At 38.0% G+C, this 24,571-nt stretch overlaps 1 protein-coding gene across 1 annotated transcript in view; it reads right to left on the reverse strand.

Moving 5' to 3' along the window:
- The window catches only part of BTBD7 (BTB domain containing 7), a 135,103-nt gene that overhangs the window by 86,188 nt on the left and 24,344 nt on the right, over positions 1 to 24,571 (reverse strand). Inside the window, 2 exon segments of the mRNA XM_032785263.2 lie at positions 2,100 to 3,179; positions 8,866 to 9,053. Of these exon segments, the coding sequence (XP_032641154.1) occupies positions 2,100 to 3,179; positions 8,866 to 8,947 (1,162 nt within the window). The 5' untranslated portion in view covers positions 8,948 to 9,053.

Genomic DNA, 24,571 nt, shown 5'->3' on the forward strand with positions numbered 1-24,571 from the left:
GTATGCCACTATATAGTCTCAATATATTCCATTACAAATCTGCCAGTTTACAAGTAAAATTATGTTTTTTCCCCCACAGCTATCAACACTGAAGAAAAACTGAGTTCTGAATGTCATGCTATGTTCTCTATTTTATACACTGTCAGTAATAAAGATGCCACAGTACAAATTATGCCCTCGGTTATACCTACACAATGCCTGTCCAACATCAGGCTGGGTAGGAAAGGGCCTCCATGAAAAGGGAAAAAAAAAAAAAAAAAAAAGGTTCTCAGGAGGAGGTCTAAGCAATGGTGGCCTGAAAGGATAGATATGATCTTTTCTCCCTCAGACAGGGAGATTAGAAGCACTGCAGTTGCTGCTCCATGTAGTGATTCTCCAATGGATCCAAGCTACCTATATACTTGGCCTGCCATATACTGCATCTTCTGCTCAAATTCATTGCAACATGATATGATGTCACAGATAAGAACCTAGAAATTGCAATACTAGATCAGACAAATGGTCCACTGGTCTAGAATCCTGCCTCTGACAGCGGCCAATACCAGATACTTCAAGGGTACAAGTCCCAGAACACATGACATGGCAGCACATTGAATTTAAACAGGTGGTAAGGGCCAACACCTGATGTCACCAGAGTCTGCAGGTGCTGGAGCTGTCTGCATACTCAGGAAGACAGCTCTGCACTGGTTCGTGTCTGAATCATCATCTTCAGAAGCAGAAGGACCAACAACATAAAATGAAAGCCTGAATTATGCATAAATTGATTACTCCCTACCCAACGCTCCATTTGCTAGGAAGTGTCCTACTTGTCAATAGTTAAAGGATTTTTTTAAACCCAGAAAAAATTATGCTGCTAATCCCACTTTTTATTCCTGTCATCCACAATGCCCAGTATTTATGTTTCCATACATTTTGCTTTATTTCATTCTTCTTTGTATTCAGTGGTATATTTCTCATTAATCTAACCTTGAGGCACTAGCCATCAACTTTTCTCCTTTGAATTTTTATTTGAAAACTTGTTTGAAAGTTGAAAAATTGTTTAAATATCTTTTCAATGATTAATATATCTTTACCAATTTAAAAGCCTTCTATTGCCCTGAACTTCCCCAGTAATCCACAGAAATCATGTAGTCTATTTTGCATAATGTATACAGCCAACCATTCAAATTTATACATCTTCTTAACAACTTGCATCCCATTATGAAACTCAGAATATTTCCTTGTCTCAAGATGAGGCTTAAAAAAAAAGAGCTCACCAATTTTCCCTTCTGTCATTTACACCCAAAAATGGATATCTGCTGTCATTCTTTTTCAAAGATGTTTAAATGTAATACATTTTCACAAGTAAGTCTATGCTAACACTGAAACTTAAAAAAATACTTAGGCTCTTATATCATGCTTTTCAAGCAGAGTTTAAAGGTTTTTAAAAAGGAATAAGTGAAATTATCCCATATTTACAGATGAGTACGTAAACAGGCACAGAAAGACGAAGTGATTTGCGGCAAGATCACCCAACAGTTCAGTACCAACGCAGCTCAAGTCCTCCATCCACTGAACCATGCTCCCTCCCTTGTAGTGAAAACATTAAACACAGTTTAATTAAAGATTTTCAAAAGTGACTAGTGATTTTAGGTGCCCCAATTTTTGAGTGTTCTAGTTGAGACACAGTAAAGGGCCCTGTTTTTCAGGTGTCATTTCCCAAAGATCTATTCATATTAGCACACCCAGACTCAGAAGTAGATTAGAACTTATATTAATAAGTGGCTATGTTATGAGAGACAGTGTGGCCTAGTGGCTAGAGCACTGGATGGGACTTGGGAGACATGGGTTCTATTCCTGGCTTTCCCACTGCTGGGTGACATTCGGGCAAGCCATTCAAGTTTTTGTGCCTTGGTTTCTCCATACATAAAATGAGAACAATGATACTTACTTTGTAAAGAGCTTTGAAATCTACTGATGAAATGTGATAAATAAGAGCTAGTATCTAATGGCATAATAAAACCCAAGTGTGAGTGGTAAACGATCTCAAAAACTAAAAGGAAGAAGCAATTTAACCTTGTATTCAATCTGAGGAGTAAAATGAACATAATATTACATACCTTGTGCAAGCATGTTAAACTCCAAAAACAGTGCTATGTGATAAAGCTCCATAGCTTCTTCAGCCCTAGTCATGTTTAGTTTTCCTGCTACGAGAGCCTGAACTTCGCTTAGACTCCCCACCGAGGGGCTGCAGTGCAAAACTGAGAGGTCCACCACATCTGTATACATACAGTTTAAAATGACCTTAGCATATTTTTTTGGTATGATAGATTCATCCAGTATAATTCTAGTTGGAGTCCGCAGAGTTCGGTCTGTGATTTCTTCACCAGTTCGTATCCTCCTTTGCAGCAGGTGTCGAAAAAATGGCGACCGTGATGAAATAATAGCTTTGTGAGCTCTGAGCTCTTCATCTAAACAGTTTGGACTTCCACCAAATGATTCTACCAGTTCAGAGTTGGATGAAAAACTAAGAACCACATCATAGTAACACATATAATCAAACAGCCCACGCATATCAACATCTAAGGAATTTGGTGTTCCAAATTCTTCACTAAGCTGCACAAGGATATCAACATTTTGGAACCTCGAATCTTCCATTCCAAACTCTCCTGTATAAAGGTAGTGTAACAAAGCAGAAAACATGGGCATGTCTATGCCAGCTGTGTTGATATCCATTATTATCTCTGCTCCATATTCTGGTGAGGAAGAAAGCAGTGTCTTAAAAAATGGACACCTTGCTGCTAATATCGCACGATGCACAGGGAAGCAAGTTTCTTGAAATATTAAGTCTACATCAGTACAATATTTGTACTCGTACAAATCAGCCATGTCCTTCTGTAGTGTCCTGGCTTCTGGTCTTGCCAAACTTGCTTGTAGAGAAAGTTCCTTTAAGGCTGAAGTTCCCTCATACTCCTCTACTAATGCATTGACATCTCTAACATCCCAGCCTGAGAGGAGCTCTCGCATCTGCTTGGCATGATCAGCAGACCGGCTAGATTTCCGACGCTTAATAAATTTCTTTTTGAGGGTGGCAAGGCCAGAGCTTTTCTTTTTCTTGTCTTGAGGTTTCTCATGGCCATGGTCAAGACTATACAGTTTTGATTCACAGCCATAACCTTGATGAGAGTAGGATGATGTTCCTGAAGATGAAAGGAAAATTTAATGGGATTAAAAACATTTGAAGAAAAAATTGAATGTTGAACCACTGGTATCTTTGGTTAGATAAAGATTAGCAAATGTCATCACAAATTACATAATCTTCCCTTGTCTTTACATCAAGTTCTTTAAATAAACAGTAGTCAGATATGCAAGTGAATCACTGCAGGTTCATTTATTTATCTCAGAGCAATAGCCTTTAGTAGAATTTGTTAACCAGAGGCAAAGGAGTAATAAAATTATCCACTTTTCCAGAATAGATAATACATTTGTATAATCTAATTCTAAAATTCACAAATACAATATGGTTTTCCGACCCTACCCAAACACACTACATTGTGAGAATCCATTTTAATTTAAAGCATATGTTTTGCCTGCATTTCCAAAAACTGTAGCTACTGAAAAAGGCATGATCAGCTTTTTGTAGATTTGATTTAACAAATTTTTTAAAAATTTTGTTACAACCCATGTGTTGACCTCATTTTACTTATAAACCCCAATCTCTAAATACACTATTGCAGACATGGTAAAAAACACACCAACAGAAGTCTTATTTTTTCCAGTTGCCATATGACAGGTGGGGAAAAGATTTCACCTGAATCAAACAAACCTTACATGGGGAAATACATTCATCTACTTTAGAAAAGCAGCAGATACAAGCTAGCAATTACAAAAAAAATCAAAAATTATTATGGTAACAATGCTTATTTAGAATAGTATTTTCAAATATATTTTAATAAAGTATTTCACATGTGTACTATTGAGATTACATAGTGTTGTTCTATCTTCTTCAGTCTGCAGAGTCATTCATTACACCACCTGTATTCTCAACTAACTTAATCCTCTGTGCCCTATATAAACTAAAAGTTTTATCGTGGCCTTTATAACATATATACTTTATTGTACATTTTTCTAAGAGAGCTTCATTATTTTAAGTAGGATTGAGTGATACACTCATGTTACATTACTATGAAATTAGCCTGTGAAAACACAGTGTTACTTATATAGCTAATATTGTAGCATTTCAGATTAAGCCTGAACTGTGAAAAGCACAAACTCAGCTGAAACCACTTTTTAGAACCTGGCGGACTGTGGGAACAAAGAATTGTTCTGTAAATTGTTGTGACACTCCGTCACCAATGCAGATGGCTGTGTAATTCCACTGTATACCTGTTATGCAAAAGCAGTTAAAACCTCACCATCCATTTTACAGTATTTGCTTTACTGGTTCTGCGACACAGGACAGTTTGTGGATGAAGGAAGTGTCTCTCCCACTGTATCCAGCTTCATTTAAATTCTACTAGAACAGGGAATGCCTCAAGTTTACAGTATGAGTAACAAGTAAAATTATCTGAAGATTTAAATGAAAAGCTACGGACAGCTCAAAGGATTGCAACCCAAAAGATCCTACTTCACAATTCCAAAAAACAAAACATTCTTTCTCCCCATGTTTTATTGTTCACTGATTTCTCCATTGCAACATCTTTATTTGTGCGATCTTTATATTAGACAGAAAGCTTGGAGCAGGAGTCTACTCTTATTAACTGCCATCCACACTTATGGCACTATGTAAAATAATTATAATTCCATAAAATGCACTATGTTGAAGTGCATTTTCCAAAAAGGAAATATGCAAGAATGTCAGACTTGCAGAAAAATTAAAAGTGCTTAAGTTGAATTTGATGGTTCTGTGATCCCCAGGCTCCAAAATAATATAAGAAGATTACAAAAAGCTCCTAAGGAAAAAAAAAATGCAGACCAGGACTGCAGAACTCTGATCCCCTCTTTTTTTACTTGCACCTGAATCACCTCTGAAAATCAAAACATGGTGCAATTTAGCATGTACTAGACACCATGTACGAGAAACAGGCCCTAACTGTAATTAATACTACAGTATTATGCACAATCATGTATTCTCCTATCTACTCTGAGAGATTAATAGTACACTATTATTTTAATAACTGTATGTCAACCCAGATTTGAGCCAGAGGGAAAAAATGAGAAAGCCTGAAGATATAGATGGGTCACTGTTGTAATTTAGCAGCTGTGAAAGTAAAATGAATTATATTGTGAAAATAGAAAGGATTAAAGAAAGCTGTCTGTACCTTTAAGCAAAATTGTTGGAATGCTGCAAAAATCCAGGTGTCAGGAATACAGAAATTAACATTTAAGGGTACCGTTTAAGGGCAATTGGTGAAGTATTAGCCTTAGGCCACGTCTACACTACAGGATAAATTCGAATTAGCTTAAACCGATTTTATAAAACAGATATTATAAAGTCGATTGTGCGCGTCCACACTAGGCACATTAATTCGGTGGTGTGCGTCCATGGTCCGAGGCAGCATCGATTTCTGGAGTGTGCACTGTGGGTAGCTACTGTAAAATAATGAGGCCAATAATGTCGATTTGCGTCCACACTAACCCTAATCCAATATAGTAATATCGATTTAGCATTACTCCTCTCATTTGTAGGAGTACAGAAATCGATTTAAAGAGCCCTTTAAATCGATATAAAGAGCAGTGTAGTGTGGACGGGTTGCAGCGTTAAATCGATTTAACGCGTTTAAATCGATTTAAACGTGTAGTGTAGACCAGGCCTTAGATCCGATAGTGTTAATTAAGGAAGTAGGATATGCATGCTGTGCCCCAGGTGAATTTTACTGTTTTGCTTTCTTTGTCCCTTTGTCTAATTCCCGCTCTTTTATCTGTATAAATAAGATAATGTGAGCACCATGCAAGAAACAAACTATCTGGATGTTATTAGCAGAGCGCTGTGCTAATAAAACAGAATGGTCTGACAAACTGAGTCCTGAGTCTAACTTTGACACAGCTCAGCATCTCTCTGCAAAACACTATTTTCAATTAATGTCTCCATATGCTGATTTGATTTTCTTCTTAGTCCAACAGTGGGAAAAGAAAATTAAAGGATTTATTTTTCCCCCTTTGAGACACTGAGTTGTTACATGCTGTGAATTTTAAAGTGACAATAGTTTCATGCTCCTCAGTTCTTTGAGCAAATAAACATTTCAGAAAACAGATAACTGCCCAAAGAAACTACTTGGCCAAGTGACAATGAGTAATGATGGGATTTATCCAGTCCTCTGCATGCCTATACTTTTCCAGAATGGAACTGTAGAACTGTATTTAAAAATAAAACCTTAAATAGGCATCTCACCACGGTAAATGGTATGAAAGCCTTATTCTGAGTTTTGAAAGCAAAGCAGCAACAAAGATGAAAATGTTATGTTTAAACCTTTAGTAGAACAAACGTATTCTCACAGCAGCGGGGAAAAAAGGGTGTACTTTCTATTTTATGTACTCTCTCTTTATGAACTGCAAGTGACTAGTGTTCTTGGAAGAAAGTGACTAGCAACACAGGGTAGGCACCATGAAAATACTTCAACTGCTTTACTGATTAGTTTTCTCAATCTAGCACTCAGACTATACCTATACTATGACATTGGTATCAAGTTTTAATGTGGAATAAGTAGAGACTAAGATAACATGATTTGAACCTAAATTCCCCAGAAGTAAAAAGATAGTGTGCACAAACCACCTTATGACCTTGTTTTCATATATCTAGTTTTATTTTTAGAAAGTAAATAAGTCTCATGGATAGAAAACATGTTCCATACATAGTCATGGGACTAGAAAAGTGCTAATTTCTAAGAACAAACACTAGTTATTCGATCAACTGCTGAACGGCTCAGTAACAGAGTCTTATTCTGTTAGAGGAAAACAGATATTGTGCTCAGTCATGGAACCAAAAGAATGAAGAAAAGAAACAACAACAAAAAGTCAAGGAGACAAGAGGGGAAAAAGAGGGTAGGGAAAGACATCAGGGGAAAGGCTCTGATAATTCTTATACATAACCATGGTATTGTAGGGTTTTAGGCTGGGATTTTCAAAGCAACCATAAGAGGACTGGGTACTTAACTTCCATTGATTTTCACTGGGATTTGATGCCCTATTTCCCTAGGCTTCTTTGAAAATCTCAACCTTAATTCTCATTGGATAAATTGTGGGTCGCTGTAATTTAGAGGCGACAAATGTTGGTATCTATCTTAGGGTTTTATATTGCAGCCCATCACTGCATCTTCCACATATAATTAATAGCAATAGTCAAGTTCCTAGTTAACTCCATGGAATCTCTGGCATGTCTCCTTTTCAGCGTAAAACTGCTTGGGGTATGGTCTGGTTGGCTGGGTTGACTGATTTCAGGGTCAGTTGTCTGGAGGGGGCAGGGGATTAGTGTTGCAGTATTCAGGTAGATGGAGATATCAATCTTGTGAGTGTTATTCTTGCTACGATGGAAAGACTTGCGCTTGGGATTGTAAAGGAAGATAGCTCAATTTGTTTATCACTACTACTAGTTAATCAGAAATTAAAGGGATATAAGTGGAACACTCAAATTTTTAAAGTCTTTCAGGAAGTAATGCCCCAGGCACTCAGGTGATATTTACAACAACAGTTTTCTTGGCATCCTGAAGTGAGTACACACACAAAATGAAGAGTCTACTTTGGAGATAAGCAGTATGTAATAAAGATTGCATCTACTCAGATTTTCAGTAACTTCTTGTGGATTAAAAGATACATAGTCAAAAAGGATTCGGAGATAGCAGATGATTCTCTGCTTAGAACGTATCTGCACTTTCAGTGATGATTAAATATAGGAATAATATTGCATCATGATCATTGGTTAACTATTGATTCCGCATCACAAGTAAAAGCACTCAAAAAAAGGAGTTTCACATCTTATATAACTATGTGTTTACATTGCAAATTAGGATTTTAAATGTCAATAACGGGTAATCCAAGAAAATAAGTGGTAGCATAAGAACATTTATGCTAATTTACCATAACAAGAACAATCTTCAGGCTGTCAGATTTCTGAATAAGATTTTTTTTTTTTAAAAAAAAAAAAGATGCCATCAGTGAAACCAGTCAGCTTTTTAATTATTTGTATTATAGTAGTGTTTATGGGCCCCCACTGTGAAACAAACATACACACGCCTTCAAACAGCTTTGGTTTCAGAGCTCCTAAAACACACAAATTTCTGTTTAAATGATTTTAGTGCTGTTGGAAAATAAAGGCCTCTGTTTATCAGAAGAAAAATGGAGTAGGGACAGGAGGATGGAGTATCCCAGGTTGTGCCTGAACCATGTACTAGAGTGATCACCTCTATGGGGGAGAAAGTGATTTAATCTCTTTGTAGACAGTGTCAACAACACAGGAAAGAGGACGAGGGAGGAGGGGGAATAAAAATAGAAACATTTTAATTTTATTAAAATATGACGCACAGAGCTTTCTAGGGGAAACAAAGTGGAAAAATGGTACATGTATTGTTTAACAGGTACCATCTGTCCCTTGTAAGCAAGGACAGTTGTCATGTATGGTTAAGATTGTCCAGAGAGCCAACTGTGATGGTGGTTTTTATCACATGGACATCTGTCCATTAGAAACTGGGAACATCAACTCATTTTGCACATAGGCCAAATAGTTATTAAAAAGTACCAAATTTTATGCACTACTGAGCTTGAGTGGATTCAAACTAGTGAAGTAGAACGTAAAAGGCTCTGCATCCCATTACCAGTACTGCAAGCAATCCAAGCCAACTGCACATATAATACAGTAAACGTTATAAAAATGGCAGGAGAATTGAAAGTTACCTATGAATGTCTGTTGTGCCTGCGAATTTCCCCCTACCCTTGGGGAACACGAATGAGGGTAGTTAGATGCATTAGCACCCATCTTCTTCAGTCACTCAGGCATGCCGCCTGCTGGCTCTTCAATGTATTATCCCATAATCCATTATAAACCTTCAATCCCAGATCCAGCAGACTATATTCCTCCATTTCTAAAGAAAAAACAAAAAATAGCAACAAATGATTTTGTTTTATTAATTGTTCTCAATAGGTATTCTAAAATAAATGAGCTTTTTCAATTTCATACATGTTCCTAATCAGACATCCTCTAGTTCAATTTTCAAGACAAAAATAACTTTAAAAAGTGATCATCCTATGGATGATGATCAAATAATATTTTTCTTCCAAATTATTCATAATAATGCAGTTGTATATTAAAATTACCAAGTAACAGGAAAGCTGCATCAATCATGAACTTTTAGCCAGCAGGTTTCTAATTATGGGCCTATCTATAAATTAAAGCAGCAAAACTTTATAGAACAGTAAAGTTAAAATTACAGGAATTCCCTTTAATGTAGATACAGTTCAACTGATTATACCAGGTACAGCTTATTCTGTTTGGGAAAGAAGAATAAACTATCCTGGTAGAATGTACCTTTATACCATTATAAATGCATCCACAGCAGGATTTAAAACCAGTATAACTATATATAAGTAAACTCATAACTAACAGGTATATTTCTCTAGTATAGACCAGCCCTAAGACTTGGTTTGCATTTAACAAATTTATCTAAGTCTTCACATAAAATAAATTCCTTATAGAAAATAAGGTGTACTTTAATGTCAAAAGGTAGGTAATCATGTACAAGTAAATATTGTAATGCACTAGGTAAGCCAGGGAACTCAGCACCAAAAGATATACAGCACAAGGATTCATGTTGTATGTACAGACCTTAGACCTTAGTCCATCCCATGCTATGCTGCACACTGAGCTACCCATATTTTCCATCCTTTCCTGTCAACTGCCTTCTCTCCAAATCTTGCAGTTTCACGTTGAGGTGCTTGATGTCATTTAGAACTGTTAATTTCCATGTTATTCACAGTCTTCCTCTCTCTCCTTGCGTTTTTTGGCTTCCATTCAAGGGCAGTATTTGGTAAGCATTTTTTTTTTCCGTTCTCAGCACATGTCCCAGCCACTGTCATCTTCTTTTGTAGATTACTTGTGAGAGAGTGTCTTGTCCAGTAATTTTTCTGACCTCATTCGTCTTCCTGTCTCTATGTGTTATTCCCAATATTCTTCTCAGACATTTGTGATGAAATGCATCCAGCCTTTACATACCTTTCTTTGGTAAATTGCCATGTCTCATGGATATATGTTGCGATGGCGATAACAATTGCTTTGTACATGTTCAGTTTTGTCTTGAGGGAGATGTTTTTGAGTCTTCGAAATGCATTATTTGCCTTCCCAAGTCATCTTATTTCCTTGGAACTAGGACCATCTTGGCTGATGGTACTTCCAAGACATGTAAAATTGTTCACCTTCTCCGGTTTTGATTTCTGTCCCTATAGTCCCCATTAACATGACTTTACATTTCTTTGCATTGTATCGCAAACCTATCTTCTCCATTACTTTTTACTTGGTTTATACATTTGTATAGTCTGTTGGCATCTTCACTGATAAGAGCAATGTCGTCAGCAAAGTCTAGATCAAATAGCCTTGAATTGTTCCATTTTAGGCTATATGTATCACTGTCACATTGTTCTTATCCATAGTCGATGACTAGCATAAACAAAAAAAGAGAACACACTCCTGTCTGATACCTGTCTTGTTGCTGAATAGCTCTCTCAATCCATTTTAATGCAGAATTTTGAGTTGGTATAGAATGCCTTCATAAAATGTTAATTAATTTTGTTGGAATTCCATATTGTTCCACAATTCTCCACGTTGTTTTTCTGTTTACACCAGGGGTCTCAAACACAGCCTATGGAGTTATTTGCTGCAGCCCTCCAAATTCTCACCCGACCTCTGGAGTTATTTCCTGCTGTCGCCAAGCTCCCCTCACCCACTGTCCCCCTTTCCCCCCAGCGTGCCGCATTCCCGCTCTTCTGCCTACCTCTAGGCATTTGGTGGCGTTTAGCACTTTCCACAAGGGAGTGGGGAAGAGTGGGGAGACGTGCGCTCAGGGGAGAGGGCAGAGAAGAGGCAGGGCAGAGGCAGGAATTTGGGAAAGGGGTTGGAATAGGGGGAGGAAAGGGGCAGAGTTGGGGAAGGGTTGGAATGGGGTCGAGGAAGGGGTGGGAAAAGACGGAGCAGTGGCCTTGTGGAAGGGATGAAGTGGGGGCAGGGTTGGAGGCAGAAGGCGGGGGAGCTTTTGTATCTTTATACTTAAAGGTGTCAGTGATGTGGCCCTTGGGCCAATGTACTAGTCCTCATAGAATCACGGCATATCAGAGTTGGAAGGGACCTCAGGAGGTCATCTAGACCAATCCCCTGCTCAAAGCAGGAACAATCCACAACTAAATCATCCCAGCCAGGGCTTTCTCAAGCCTGACCTTAAAAACCTCTAAGGAAGGAGATTCCACCACCTCCCTAAGTAACCCATCAGTGGCCTTCACCACCCTCCTAGTGAAAAAGTTTTTCCTAATATCCAATCTAAACCTCCCCCACCGGCAACTTGAGACCATTACTCCTTGTTCTGTCATCTTGGTACACTGAGAACAGTCTAGATCCATCCTCTTTGGAACCCTTTCAGATAGCTGAAAGCAGCTATCAAATCCCCACCATATTCGTCTCTTCTGCAGACTAAACAATTCAAGTTCTCTCAGCCTCCCCTCATAATCATGTACTCCAGCCCCTAATCATTTTTGTTGCCCTCTGCAGGACTCTTTCCAATTTTTCCACATCCTTCTTGGAGTGAGGGGCCCAAAACTGGACACAGTACCCCAGATGAGGCCTCACCAATGTCAAATAGAGGGGATGATCACGTCCCAATCTGCTGACAACCCTACTTATACAGCCCAAAATACCGTTATCTTTCTTGGCAACAAAGGCACACTGTCGACTCATATCCAGCTTCTCGTCCATTGTAAACCCTAGGTCCTTTTCTGCAGAACTGCCACCTAGCCATTCGGTCCTTAGTCTGTACAGTGCAGGGATCTTCCATCCTAAGTGCAGGACTCTGCAATTTGTCCTTGTTGAACCTCATCAGCTTTCTTTGGCCCAATCCTCCAATTTGTCTAAGTCACTCTGTATCCTATCCCACCGCTCCAAAGCATATCTACCACTCCCCCCAGTTTAGTGTCATCTGCAAACATGCTGAGGGTGGCAGTCACACACCATCCTCCAGATCATTAATGAAGATATTGAACAAAACCGGCTCCAGGACCGACCCTTGGGGCACTCTGCTTGATACCGCCTGCCAACTAGACATGGTGCCATTGATCACTACCCATTGAGCCTGACGATCTAGCCAGCTTTCTATCCACCTTATAGTCCATTCATCCAGCCCACACTATAACTTGCTGGCAAGAATACTGTGGGAGACCATATCAAAAGCTTTGCTAAATTCAAGGAATAAACACATCCACTGCTTTCCCCTCATCCACAGAGCCAGTTATCTTCTCATAGAAGGCAATTAAGTTAGTCCAGGCATGACCTGCCCTTGGTGAATCCATGCTGACTCTTCCTGATCACTTTCCTCTCCTCTAAGTGCATCAGAATTGATTCCTTGAGGACCTGCTCCATGATTTTTCCAGGACTGAGATGAGGCTGACTGGCCTGTAGCTCCCCAGATCCTCCTCCTTCCCCCTCACTTTTTTTTTTTTAAAAAGAAAAAATATGGGCACTACATTAGCCTTTTTCCAGTTATCCGGGACCTCCCTGGTTCGCCATGAGTTTTCAAAGATAATGGCAATGGATCTGCAATCACATCCGCCAATTCCATCAGCACCCTTGGATGCAGCATGTCTGGCCCCAGGGGCTTGTGCTCATCCAGATTTTCTAAATAGTCCTGAACCACTTCCTTCTCCACCTCCTCCCCATGCTGTGCTGCCCAGTGCAGTAGTCTGGGAGCTGAACTTGTTCGTGAAGACAGAGGCAAAAAAAGCATTGAGTACATTACTTCTTCCATATCTTCTGTCACTAGGTTGCCTCCCTCATTCAGTAAGGGGCCCACATTTTCCTTGACTTTCTTCTTGTTGCTAAGATACCTGAAGAAACCCTTTTTGTTACCCTTAACATTCCTTGCTAGCTTCAACTCCAAGTATGATTTGGTCTTCCTGATTTCACTCCTGTATGCCTGAGCAATATTTTTACACTCCTCCCTGGTCATTTGTCCCATCTTCCACTTCTTGTAAGCTTCTTTTTTGTGTTTAAGATCAGCAAGGATTTCACTGTTAAGCCAAGCTGGTTGCCTGCCATATTTACTATTCTTTCTAACATTGGGGTGGTTTGTTCCTGCACTCTCAATAAGGATTCTTTAAAATACAGTCAGCTCTCCTGGACTCCTTTTCCTCTCATGTTATTCTCCCAGGGGATCCTGCCCATCAGTTCCCTGAGGGAGTCAAAGTCTGCTTTTCTGCAGTCCAGGGTCTGTATTCTGCTGCTCTTTCTTCCTTGTGTCAGGATCCTGAACTCGGCCATCTCATGGTCACTGTCTCCCAGGCTCCCATTCACTTTTGCTTCCCCTACTAATTCTTCCCAGTTTGTAAGCAGCAGATTAAGAAGAGCTCTGTCCCTAGTTGGTTCCTCCAGCACTTGCACCAGGAAATTGTCCATGTGGCCCTGTGGTGATTTGAGTTTGAGATCCCTGGTTTACACTATCGAATGCCTTTTCAAAGTTCACAAAATTGATGGCAAGACTGCCTTAGAATTCAATTGTGTTCTCAATAATCCATCTCAAGCTGAAAACAGCGACTGTGCATGATCTCCCTTGTCTAAATCAGATTGCTGTTCATGTAGTCTGGTATTCCTCTTTCCTTTCATTCTGTTCAGGAGGACTGCTGCTAATACTTTTCCTGTGACAGATAGAAGTGTTACTCTCCTCCTATTTGAACAATTGTTTAGATCGCCTCTCTTTGGTAACTTGATTATGATACCAAGGGCCCTTCTCCTCTGTCCATATTTTGTTGTCTTCGCCTCCATATTTAAGCATATCAGGATGAATGCCATCCAAACCAGTTGCCTTCTTATTTTTCAGCTTCTGCTGCGCTTTTTTACCCTTCTTTGATTTTTACCTCAGATACATCTATATCTAGGTCTAGTGGTTTATCATTGCTGAATTCCAGTCTTGTAATTGGCTCTGATTGGTTTAGCACTTCTTTGAAGTGTTTCACCTATTTTCTTGTTCCTCTTGTGTTTTCAAAATTTCTGATTTGTTTCCCTTTCACTGGGATACTTCTGAATTTTGATCCATATCCTGTTAACTGTTTCAGGATTGTGTAGACTGTTCTTTTATCATTTCTTTCCCCTGCTTCTTCAGCTTTACTAGCCTTACTTTCTTTCCAATTTCGCTTATCTTTTTGCATTGTTTCTTTACTGCTTTGTCTATGTACAGGCACAAGCTTATTTAAATCCTCCTCTTCTCAAGAAGATTTGTTTTCAATTCGCAGTGTTAACATTTTATCACCACAGGGAACAACAGCCTGTCAGCTGAATATCAACAGCCTAAGGTGCACATCCTCCCCCACAATGAAAACACAGATGCATTGGATGGAGGGGATTATGTACTTATGTCTAAGCTGAAAGGTGTCTACAAAATGCTTTATTATAATAGCCCAGGAACCCAATAAGATTTAGGGACCCAGTGTGCTAGGCACTGTATAGAAAGCAAAAAAACAGTTCCCTGCCCTAGAGAGCTTACAGTCTAAGGGTTTAATCTACATACAAAACTTGTATCGCTTTAACTATATTGGTATAAAGGTTAAAGTAGTACAAACCCTGCCCCCCACCCACAATTAACTTTTGTTCTGTTGTTCAACCAGCCTTAGTGAGTTGCATTAAAATGTACAAAGTTAGGTAACTATTTAATTCTAACATTGGCAAACAGTACACATTTTATTCCTTTAAATCATAGAAGACATGACTTTGAGGGTAGTGGGGGGGAAAAGGTGGAGGACCGTACCAGCAGTCTTCTTTCTAGTTAGAAGGCTTAGGGCTTGGGCTAGTAAGTATAAGTTTTTCAAGCTCTGTACATAAGCAACAGGGGGGAAAAAAACTGTCTCAAACAGCACAGGGGCTCAGAAAAACCTGTCAAACAGAAGACCATGACAGTGTGAACTTTTTTTCTGTTAACTCCAAAATTTGGTTTAATAAGTAGATTTAGTTTCTATAAACAAGATATTCTGGTTTTCTTGCGCTCTGTATTCAGCAACTGTAGTGCCTTCCAGGATGCATAACTAAAGAGCAAAGGTTACAAGGTTCTCTTGTTTCTGTTCTTAAATATCATGATGTAAAGCTGTCACAGCTACTGACAATTATAAAGAGTCATTTAAATTCTGTTCCCTCAGCCCTATTTTTCCTGTGTTAGTTGTACTTGGGGATTGATCCTGAAAAGTGATGAGTACCCTCAAGACACAGTGATTCAATGGAAGTTGAGGATGCTCAGCACCCTTGCAGAAGGCACTAGGCACCATATAGTAAGTAACAAGTCCTTAAATTGCAATTGACTGAAAACTCTTGGTGTAAGTTTCTTGGGTACCCAAAGTCCCCACTGAAGTCAATGAAATATTTGGATGAGCAAGACATGCAAGTGGCCCGTAAATTTACACGATATAATAGAATTCACAAATATTTAAAGCTGCTCAAGTGTTGGATACATTCACTAAAAAGTAGTTGCTAAAACTTCCCAAACATGCAAGCAAATTTCAGCCAGAGACGGATTACAAAAATTAGATGCTATATATTCTAAATACTATTAATAATCAAAATGAATCCTTTCAACAAATCTAGAATACTTAATGTGAAAAAATCATCCTAGAAGATGTAAGCTGTGTCAAAATAGTCACTCCACAATAAACAAAATTCCATTTATATACATGGGGTTTCAGCGTGGGAGGAATTTAGTGAAACACCTAGTAAAATATGCTTTGCATAACCTGACCAAAACCTCCCACTTGAAAGTCTGCTGTTTTATCTCCTTTTTAGTAGTCTCTGTTGTTCTTGAAGTTGCCTTCTGGTGTTGCCTGGCCATTTTTACGGAAACCACAGAAGTTTCACCAGCTACCACGCAAATAGCACAGAGATATATGTGGAAAGGGCTGCATATTTGTAATGTTTATGTTGAAAGAATTCTTTAGCCCAAGATACAGAAGTATGAAAGAAAGTATGTAATTAGAATATATTTACATTACCTACATTTAGTTAATTATATCTTATAGGTCAAAGTTAAAGTTGTTGAATGTTCACGTCAGTACAGTCATTAACCGCATATATGAACTGTAAGTGTAATGGAATACTATTGTAAATCTTAATTGATTATTTTCAGCCTTTTAAAATTACTTTTTTGTTAAATCAGTAATATAGTAGCCTACTTAGCATAAGGGCCACATCTTTACATCTGAACTTGGCTGAGCCAAACCGGTTAGTACAGCAGTTAGCCTTCCAGGTATGAACTGAAATCATCCATCCGGCTGAAAATCTCAGCCAAACCATAGAGATGTTCGACAATGATGTTTTTGATACACTGTGGTGAAGACCAGCTATACAGGGAGATCAATGGACACAGGAGAAAGCTATGGCAAATCATAAACACGTATTCAACATTCAATTATAAATTGAAGATTTCATCTCTCCTTACACCAGTTATCACCACACCCAAATGGAATATGAAGCTTCCCTCCTTTGATTATTTTAAGTGTTTGATAATATAGATTGCAGGGAAACAAGAAGTCCTGGATGTGGAATTTTTGTCCACAGAACTAATGTCTCTCTTTTTGTGGGGTGGGGGAAGAAGAGAAAGCTGTATTTCTGAAGTTTATATAGATTCGTTTAATTATTTGCTACTAAAAAAAGAACTAGAATGACTTGCTGACCTTTGAGGATGGAAAACATCCAGAAAAAGGATAGTGGGCACCATATAGAATACATGAACATACACAAGAGTTAAGTGAGTGTGCCCATCTTCTTGATATCAAGTCTGCAATGCACTAACTAGTATTTGAAAGTAGAGATTGAGACCCATGAAAATGGCAATATCCGATTTGGTCAGAAGCCTCAACTGTGCTCTCAAACACCATTTGGAAGGCAAGGGGGAGGCTTACAGATTAAACAGTTACTTAAATGAAAAAGATAGATAAAAATCTAACAAGTCCAGTCAAAGTCAGCTGCTACGCCTGAAATATAACAAGCTTCCCATTTTTTTCAAAACCAGAGAATATATAAAGGGTCTAACATCTGAGTGATCTGAGCTGACTGCTGAAAGTCACTGGACCTGAAACTTTCATATAACAAAAACTGTGTGTAGACTGAACTTTGGGTAACAGCCATGCTTTTGTATACAAGTCACCTATTAACACCACATTTTCATGCAATTTTCTGTTAACCACTGGGATTTAATTAAGAGGTACAAAGTGTAAAAACATGAAGTACTGCCAACAACAGAAGATTTGATATTTTCCTCCCCCTCATATTTTGAAAGCTTGTTTTTCTTCTATATATTTCTTCTGGAATTGGAGTTATCACCAGAGAATCATGAAATGTCCTACTCTTAAAACTGAACAGACTAGTAAGTTACTTAACACCAACATGATGTGCTTTTTATTTTTATTATTTAAATCAGTGGTTCCCAAACTAGGGTTTGTGAACCCCTGGAGGTTCACCAAATTTTACAGGGGGTTCTCGGGAAAAAATTCCCTAATAGCGGACAGCTGTCCCTAGGGACCCTGGGCAGCACAGGGCCAGCAGCCCAGAGACCCTGGACTTCCAAGAGCTAAGCAGATCAAAGCAAGCATATCTATCACACTGAGGAGATTTAAATTTTAAGAGTTCTTATAAGAAATGGAAAAGGAGGTGATATTTTTTGCTGTTTTTAAAATTAAATAGGCAGCCAGTATTGTTTTAAAAATTATGAAGAACAAGTTTAAGCTTTGTTGTAACGTGTGTTGTTTGCCTGGACTGCTCAAGACCTGAATGCTTGTGTAGGAGGAACTCTTTGAGTTGGCTTCTTAAATGCCTTCATGCTGTTTCACATCTGATACTCCTTGATGAAACAGAGGAGCCTTGTCTTATAGCAAGTTTATTTAAAGTGATACAAGCTACGAAAGTGAAATCTTGGAAGAGTGTTGCCGTTTTCATAATGTAATAATACTGTAATGATAAATAATTAATAGTGTGTAATAAGCATGTTATAAAAACAAATTTCATATTAACAAGATCATAGCTTTTATAATTTATATTCAGGTAAAGGAGAAAATCCTGGAAATATTCGTTTTTAGGAGGGGGTTCACGAGACTTGACGACATTTTAGTGAAAAGGGTTCACAGGTTGTTCAAGTTTGGGAACCACTGAAAATGAACACATTTTACACAGAGAGCAAAAAAAAGAGTTCACAGATTATAAAGCCAGAAGGGACCACTGTGATCCTATAGTCTGAGCTTCTGTTAAAATAAATAGTTTGAGCTCCTTGAGTCTATCATAAGGCATGTTGTCCAAAACTTTAATCATTTTTGTGGCTCTTCACTGAACTCTCTCTAATTGATCAATATCCTTCTCGAACTATGGACACTAAAACTAGACATTCTAGTCCAGCAGTGATCTCATCAGTGCCAAACAAATACAGCCTCTCCCTATTCCTACTCGACAGTGTTGTTTATAGCTCCAAGGATCACATTAGCCTTTTGGCCACAGTAAGAACTCATGTTCAGAGTTAGGAATCCCAGTTGCACAAATTACATACTTGTTTCTTATTGCTTTTATCTAGGCTAGGGATACTATAGTGTTTGGTTCACCCAACAATTCCTTGGACTTAGTATCAAGTAACACATTAAGATTCCATTTTCATGCATTAACTTTAAGACAGCCAAGAAATAGCACAGCGCTGTGATTATACCATAAAAACAACTGTATGCAGTGTAGTTGTAGACATGTTGGTTCGAGGACATTAGTGACAATATGAGTGAGGTAACATCTGAAAGGCAAAGTCCAACCATAAATGTCATACATTTGCAAAACATTTTACACTAAAAAGGAACTTTACAGAAGGTGCTACACAACAAAACCAACTGAAGGAGATTTTGGAGGGGCCCAACCGACTACAGGCTGACACTACAGTTAATCTTGTAGAAATCTGCCTTGATGTAGTTAAAGCATTTGAACGTAACAGTAAAAAACCTAGAGAAACTATGGAACCTTTCATAGGTTTAGACCAAAAGAGGAAGAAACATAGCTGATGGAAAGTAATCTTGAGTTTATCCCTCTCGTTTAGCATCAAAAACCTGAAAGTCCAAATCTATAGCTCCAAATCTGTGCTTGCAAAAGAGGCTGTTGCAATTCTTTGCATCAAAATGGTAAGCAAAGTCACAGTAGAAAGGACAGTTAAATTTACATTTCTGACCATTTTTAAGAAACCTGCACATTCAAACTAGCTTGTGCTAAACTTCATACTAGGCATAAAAGTGTATCAGAAGTAACTAAGGAGCAAGTACAAAGAGCAGGCCTAATTAGTTAGTTGTACTAGGAAAGACTATTCTTCTGGCTTTCTTGAAGAATTACAAGCTTTGGACAATGTGCTCCTTTATGAAGTCAGAATAAAAAAGTAACCCTTTCCCTGTAAAAAAGTGGCGTTTTACAAATTGGAGGAAAAAAACAAACAAACAAAAAAAAACACACAGTAACCCTGGTCCTTCATTCTAAGGCCTTCACAACGAGGCTTAAATGAGAAGGAAACACCAGCAAAGCTCTCTGGTGCCATAGTGGTGAGAACAACATCCAACCTTTCCTCATCCACAGTGTCACATGTGTAGCCTTAAAGGTGCATTACACAAGAGAAAGAAAATAGAGGGTGTATTTACAAAAAGTAGTCAACTTTTCAAGGCCATTCACATTAGGCAAAGTTGGAATTTGACACCCAACACCAGATCAATGCAGCTCAAAATGATAATCTAGGATGGTCTGCAACGTGACAAACACACATCCTGTCCTAGCAGCAAACAAAAAATCTTAACAGGAAATGCTAAATGCAAGGATTTTGATGCCCACACCCCAAAAGGACAGCATTTATATAACTGGCCAGACCGAAGAACAAAACCAACAATAAAATGCTGTGCTATACAGCAGCCTAATACAATAGCAGTACAAAGTCCCTATATACTGTACCAAGCTACTCCTATGCAATTTAATGTTTTAATATACTGACAAATTGAATCTCAATCTTATCACAGCACTCCTTCCAGCTTGTTACACGTGCTCTAACCTTAAAAATCAACCTACTTGCATAGATCAGATTTACATGCAGACTTTAATAATTCATATTTCATTTGAGAAGCTCATGAACATGAAGCATTTTTCTGTCTAGCAAATTCAACAAAAAGCCACCCTTTTTACCTTCTAGGACTTCTGTTCAAATTACACACGACTGCTTGTCTTGTGTAGTGACTTTTCATTTTTAGAAAGTTGCTTAATTTTATCTGACTCAAAGACAAAATGTCTTTACATCTCTGGTATGCAACAGCATTAAAGATATCCACCCCCCGCAAAAAAAAAACAAAAACAAAAAACCCTATGCAAATATCTCTGAACAGTACCAAGTCTAACTGCACATCTTTACAAAGAACATGAAAAACGAGGAAAATCCCCCTAATTTTAGCTGATCTCTGGCGCTACTGTGGTATATTTTGGAGAAATATGAAATTTAAAAGACATTCTGGGCAAATCAAAAGAAAGTTCTTTTTCTGTTTTTTTAAGTACACAAAATAGAATAAGTAAATCCTCTTTTTAATACAATTAATATGCTGCAGGGGCATTAGCAAAGATGGACAATATAATTGTCATGGAATATTTCAGGCTGTTAAAAACAAAGTTGAAAACATTTTATGTGCTTTTAAATTTCTTGTATATTTATCAAATATACTGCTGGTTTTAATGCATATTTATGTGTGTTATATAACCATAAGTCTTGTTTACTGTATGATTTTTCCAGGAAGAATCAGTTAAAGCTTAAACCAAAGTAGGAAACTGCTTGGACAGATTTTTTTCCCCTTGAAAAAAACCTAACAGCTATATGACAAGTCTTCATTCTAGTTGAGTCAAATATCTGAGAATCAGGTTTATATTTTCCTCAGCATATAATTAGCTTCAGCCATTTTGTTTGGCAACTGCTATAATTAGTTTTCAAATATGCAGCCCAACTTTCTTAGAAACACTGCGCAAGGCAAAAGCCACTACTATCAGCACAAGCACATCATAGTCAAAGTGCCAAAAAAAAAAATGCCTTAAGACTCAAAAAACAATCTTTTAGTGGTAAAAAATCTACTAGAGAAGGAGTTGGGGTTCTTGTACAGTATGTTATAGTGCTAACGATTTAGTAAGCATCAGCAAGTTGATTACCCAAACCTAAACAGATTTTTAAAAAATATAAATATATGGCATCTTCAACTCCACAAAGCAGCAACTCTCTTATGCACTGAGGAAATCCATTCTTTAAAAGATGTGAAGAAGATTATAAGACTTGTTAAAGCCTTTCACAATTCAAATTTGAAAGAACCCTTAAGTGTAGATGTGCACGTTTGGTTTGTTCTCAGAGCTTATACTAACAATATCATATAAAACAGAAATTAACTAACAGTTTTCTTGGAATTGGCATACAAACAAGCACACGAACAAAGGCAATTCAGAATTCGTTTGTTCTGGGCCACCAAAATAGATTTGCTTTTATTTATAGGCATTTCTATGGGGTTTAACACTAATATCTAAATGTCTCACAATACCTCATAAAATAGGTTAAGTATTATTCCCATTTTATAGATTGATCACAGAGGTAACAGAGGGAGTTATAAATAACTTCCTAAAGTGAGTATGCAGCAGTATTTTGGCTGTGTTGGTCTCAGGATATTAGAGAAACAAGGTATACTTTATACCTCACCACTTCTGTCTCTCTAATTTTCCTAAAGTAATAGAGATGGGGTTCTCAAACTGGGGGTTGTGAGGTTATTACGGGGGGGAGGCGGTCATGAGCTGTCAGCCTCCACCCCACACCCCGCTTTGCCTCCAGCATTTATAATAGTGTTAAAAATAAAGAGTGTTTTGAATTTATAAGGGGGGTTTTCATTCAAAGGCTTGCTTTGTGAAAGGGATCACCAGTACAAAAGTTTGAGAAGTAGAGGAAGGAATCAGCAGAGCCAGGAACAGAACTCAGACCTACTGATTCCCAAGTCTGAAACATGAGACCATCTTTCCTGCCTTAACATATAGTTTTATAGATTGTAGCAGGTTTGCCCAATAAATGCTATTGTCATAGCTCTTATAACAAACTAGATTATGTATATTAACATGCTTATCTGGGCATCCAGAGTTCCACAACTTGCTGCCAAAGCACAAAAAGAAGGCTGCTTTCCTTTCTTTTAGCCTCCATATATTTTAGGATTTTCTCGATGACAAAAGTATTTAGTTTTAATTATATTATCTGCCTGATTTACTTACAGAAGATAAACTTATTAATACATCTATTTTGTGTAAACAATATCAAGCACACATCAACTCAGTGAGGTTACTTACTATGCTGATAAATCTCCAAAACAAAAATATGTATTTCTGGTTCCACAACAAGGTTGGCTAACTTTACAGCATGCTAAAAAACTTGGTGTGCTGTAGCAGTACAGGACACAAGAGCTCTGAAAGGAAGTGGGAAACATAATATGCTCATTCGCATGGTAAATACTCAGAAAGCTCTTGTAGCATACAGCTATTTAACTGAAAAAAATTTATCATCTCATAGTACATGGATCAGTAACTTCCTAAAAAGATAGGAAGCAAAGGGTGGTAATAAATGGCCAGTTCTCACAATGGAAAGTGATAAACAGTGTGGTTGCCCAAAGATCTGTACTGGGACCTGTGCTATTCAACATATTCAAAAGTTAAGTTCAAAACTGACTGCAAAGAGTGACAAAGGAATCTAACCAAACTGGGTCTCGGGCAACTAAGTGGCAAATAAAATTCAGTGTTAATAAGTGTAAAGTAATACACATTGGAAAACAGTCCCAACTATTACCACTTAAGAAAGATCTTGGAGTCATTGTGGACAGTGCTCTGAAAACATTTGCTCAATATGCAAGGGACCGTCAAAAAAAAGCTAAATGAATGTTAGGAACCATTAGGAAAGGGACAGATATGACACAAAATATCAATGCCTCTATATAAATCCATGCTTCTCACACACACCTTGAATACCGCGTGCAGTTCTGGTTGCCTCATCTCCAAAAAAATTAGAATTGGAAAAGGTACAGAGAAGAGCAACAAAAAGGATTACAGGTATGGGACAGCCTCCATATGAGGAGAGATTAAAAAGACAGACTGTTCATTTTAGAAAAGAGATTATTAAAGGGGGATAGGATAGAGGTCTATAAAAAAAATCATGAACTGTGTGGAGAAAATGAATAGGGAAGTATTATTTCTCTCTTAACATAACACAAGAACCAGGGGGTCACCCAATGAAATTAATAGGCAGCACGTTTAAAAACAAACATAAGAAAGTACTTCTTCACATAACACACAGTCAACCTGCAGATCTTGTTGCGAAGGCCAAAAGTATAACTGAGTTCAAAAAAGAATTAGATAAGTTTATAGAGGATATTGGCTATTAGCCAAGATGGTCAGGTATGCATCCCTATGCTCTTGGTGTCCCTAAACTTCTGACTGCCTGAAGCTGGGAATGGGCAACACTGGACGGATCACTCAATTATTTGTTTAGTTCACTCCCTCTGAAGCATCTGGGCACTGGCCACTGTCAGAAAACAGGACACTGGCCTAGATGGACCACTGATCTGAACCATTACGGCCATTCTTATGTTTTTACGGTATCTAGGCATCAGGGCTTAACCTCTAAGAAAAAACTGTGTGAGCGAAGTTGTTTACTCTGTGCTCTGTTCGTTTTCAAACAAGTGATCCTACCATGATCTAAAAAAATAAACCAAAATAATAATAATAATAATAAACCAGCCTGTGGTTAGTTATTCAAGATTTCTAGTTCAATTCCTTTCAAAGCAAAGGATTTATTTTACATACACTATCAAACAGAACTGCAGGATCCAAGTACCACTTACACTATGTTTTCTTATGAAAATGCTGATCTAAATATTAGAACAAGAGCTCAGGGGTAATAATGTTTTCCATACTAATTGGAAAACAACTAGAAGTAATTTTTAATAGATTGGGGGAAGGCTTTGGGAAGACTAGGGGGTTTTTTTTTATACAAACAAAGCCACAAGTCTGTTTACCTTTCACCTGTTTTTCATAATTTACGTTTTTGACAGTTTCTTTGCAAGGTGCATTGTTCTGTGGTTTGGCTGAACGAATGCTCAGTCAAGGTGCAGTTCTTCTGTAGGTATGCTTCATCTGCAAGAGCTACTGAAACTTTAACTAGCCCAAGATGTTCTCTTCATGCATTTGTTCTGTCCTTTTGTTCTGACATGAATGAAAGGAAGAGGAAGAAACATTTGCTATTTATTAATACAGTATATTAATTTCTCTCCAGACTGAGGATGATCAGAACCCTATATACCCTTATAGCTAAATACATCT

Source organism: Chelonoidis abingdonii, chromosome 4, assembly GCF_003597395.2.
Source record: "Chelonoidis abingdonii isolate Lonesome George chromosome 4, CheloAbing_2.0, whole genome shotgun sequence".
NCBI classification, from domain to species: Eukaryota; Metazoa; Chordata; order Testudines; family Testudinidae; genus Chelonoidis; species Chelonoidis abingdonii.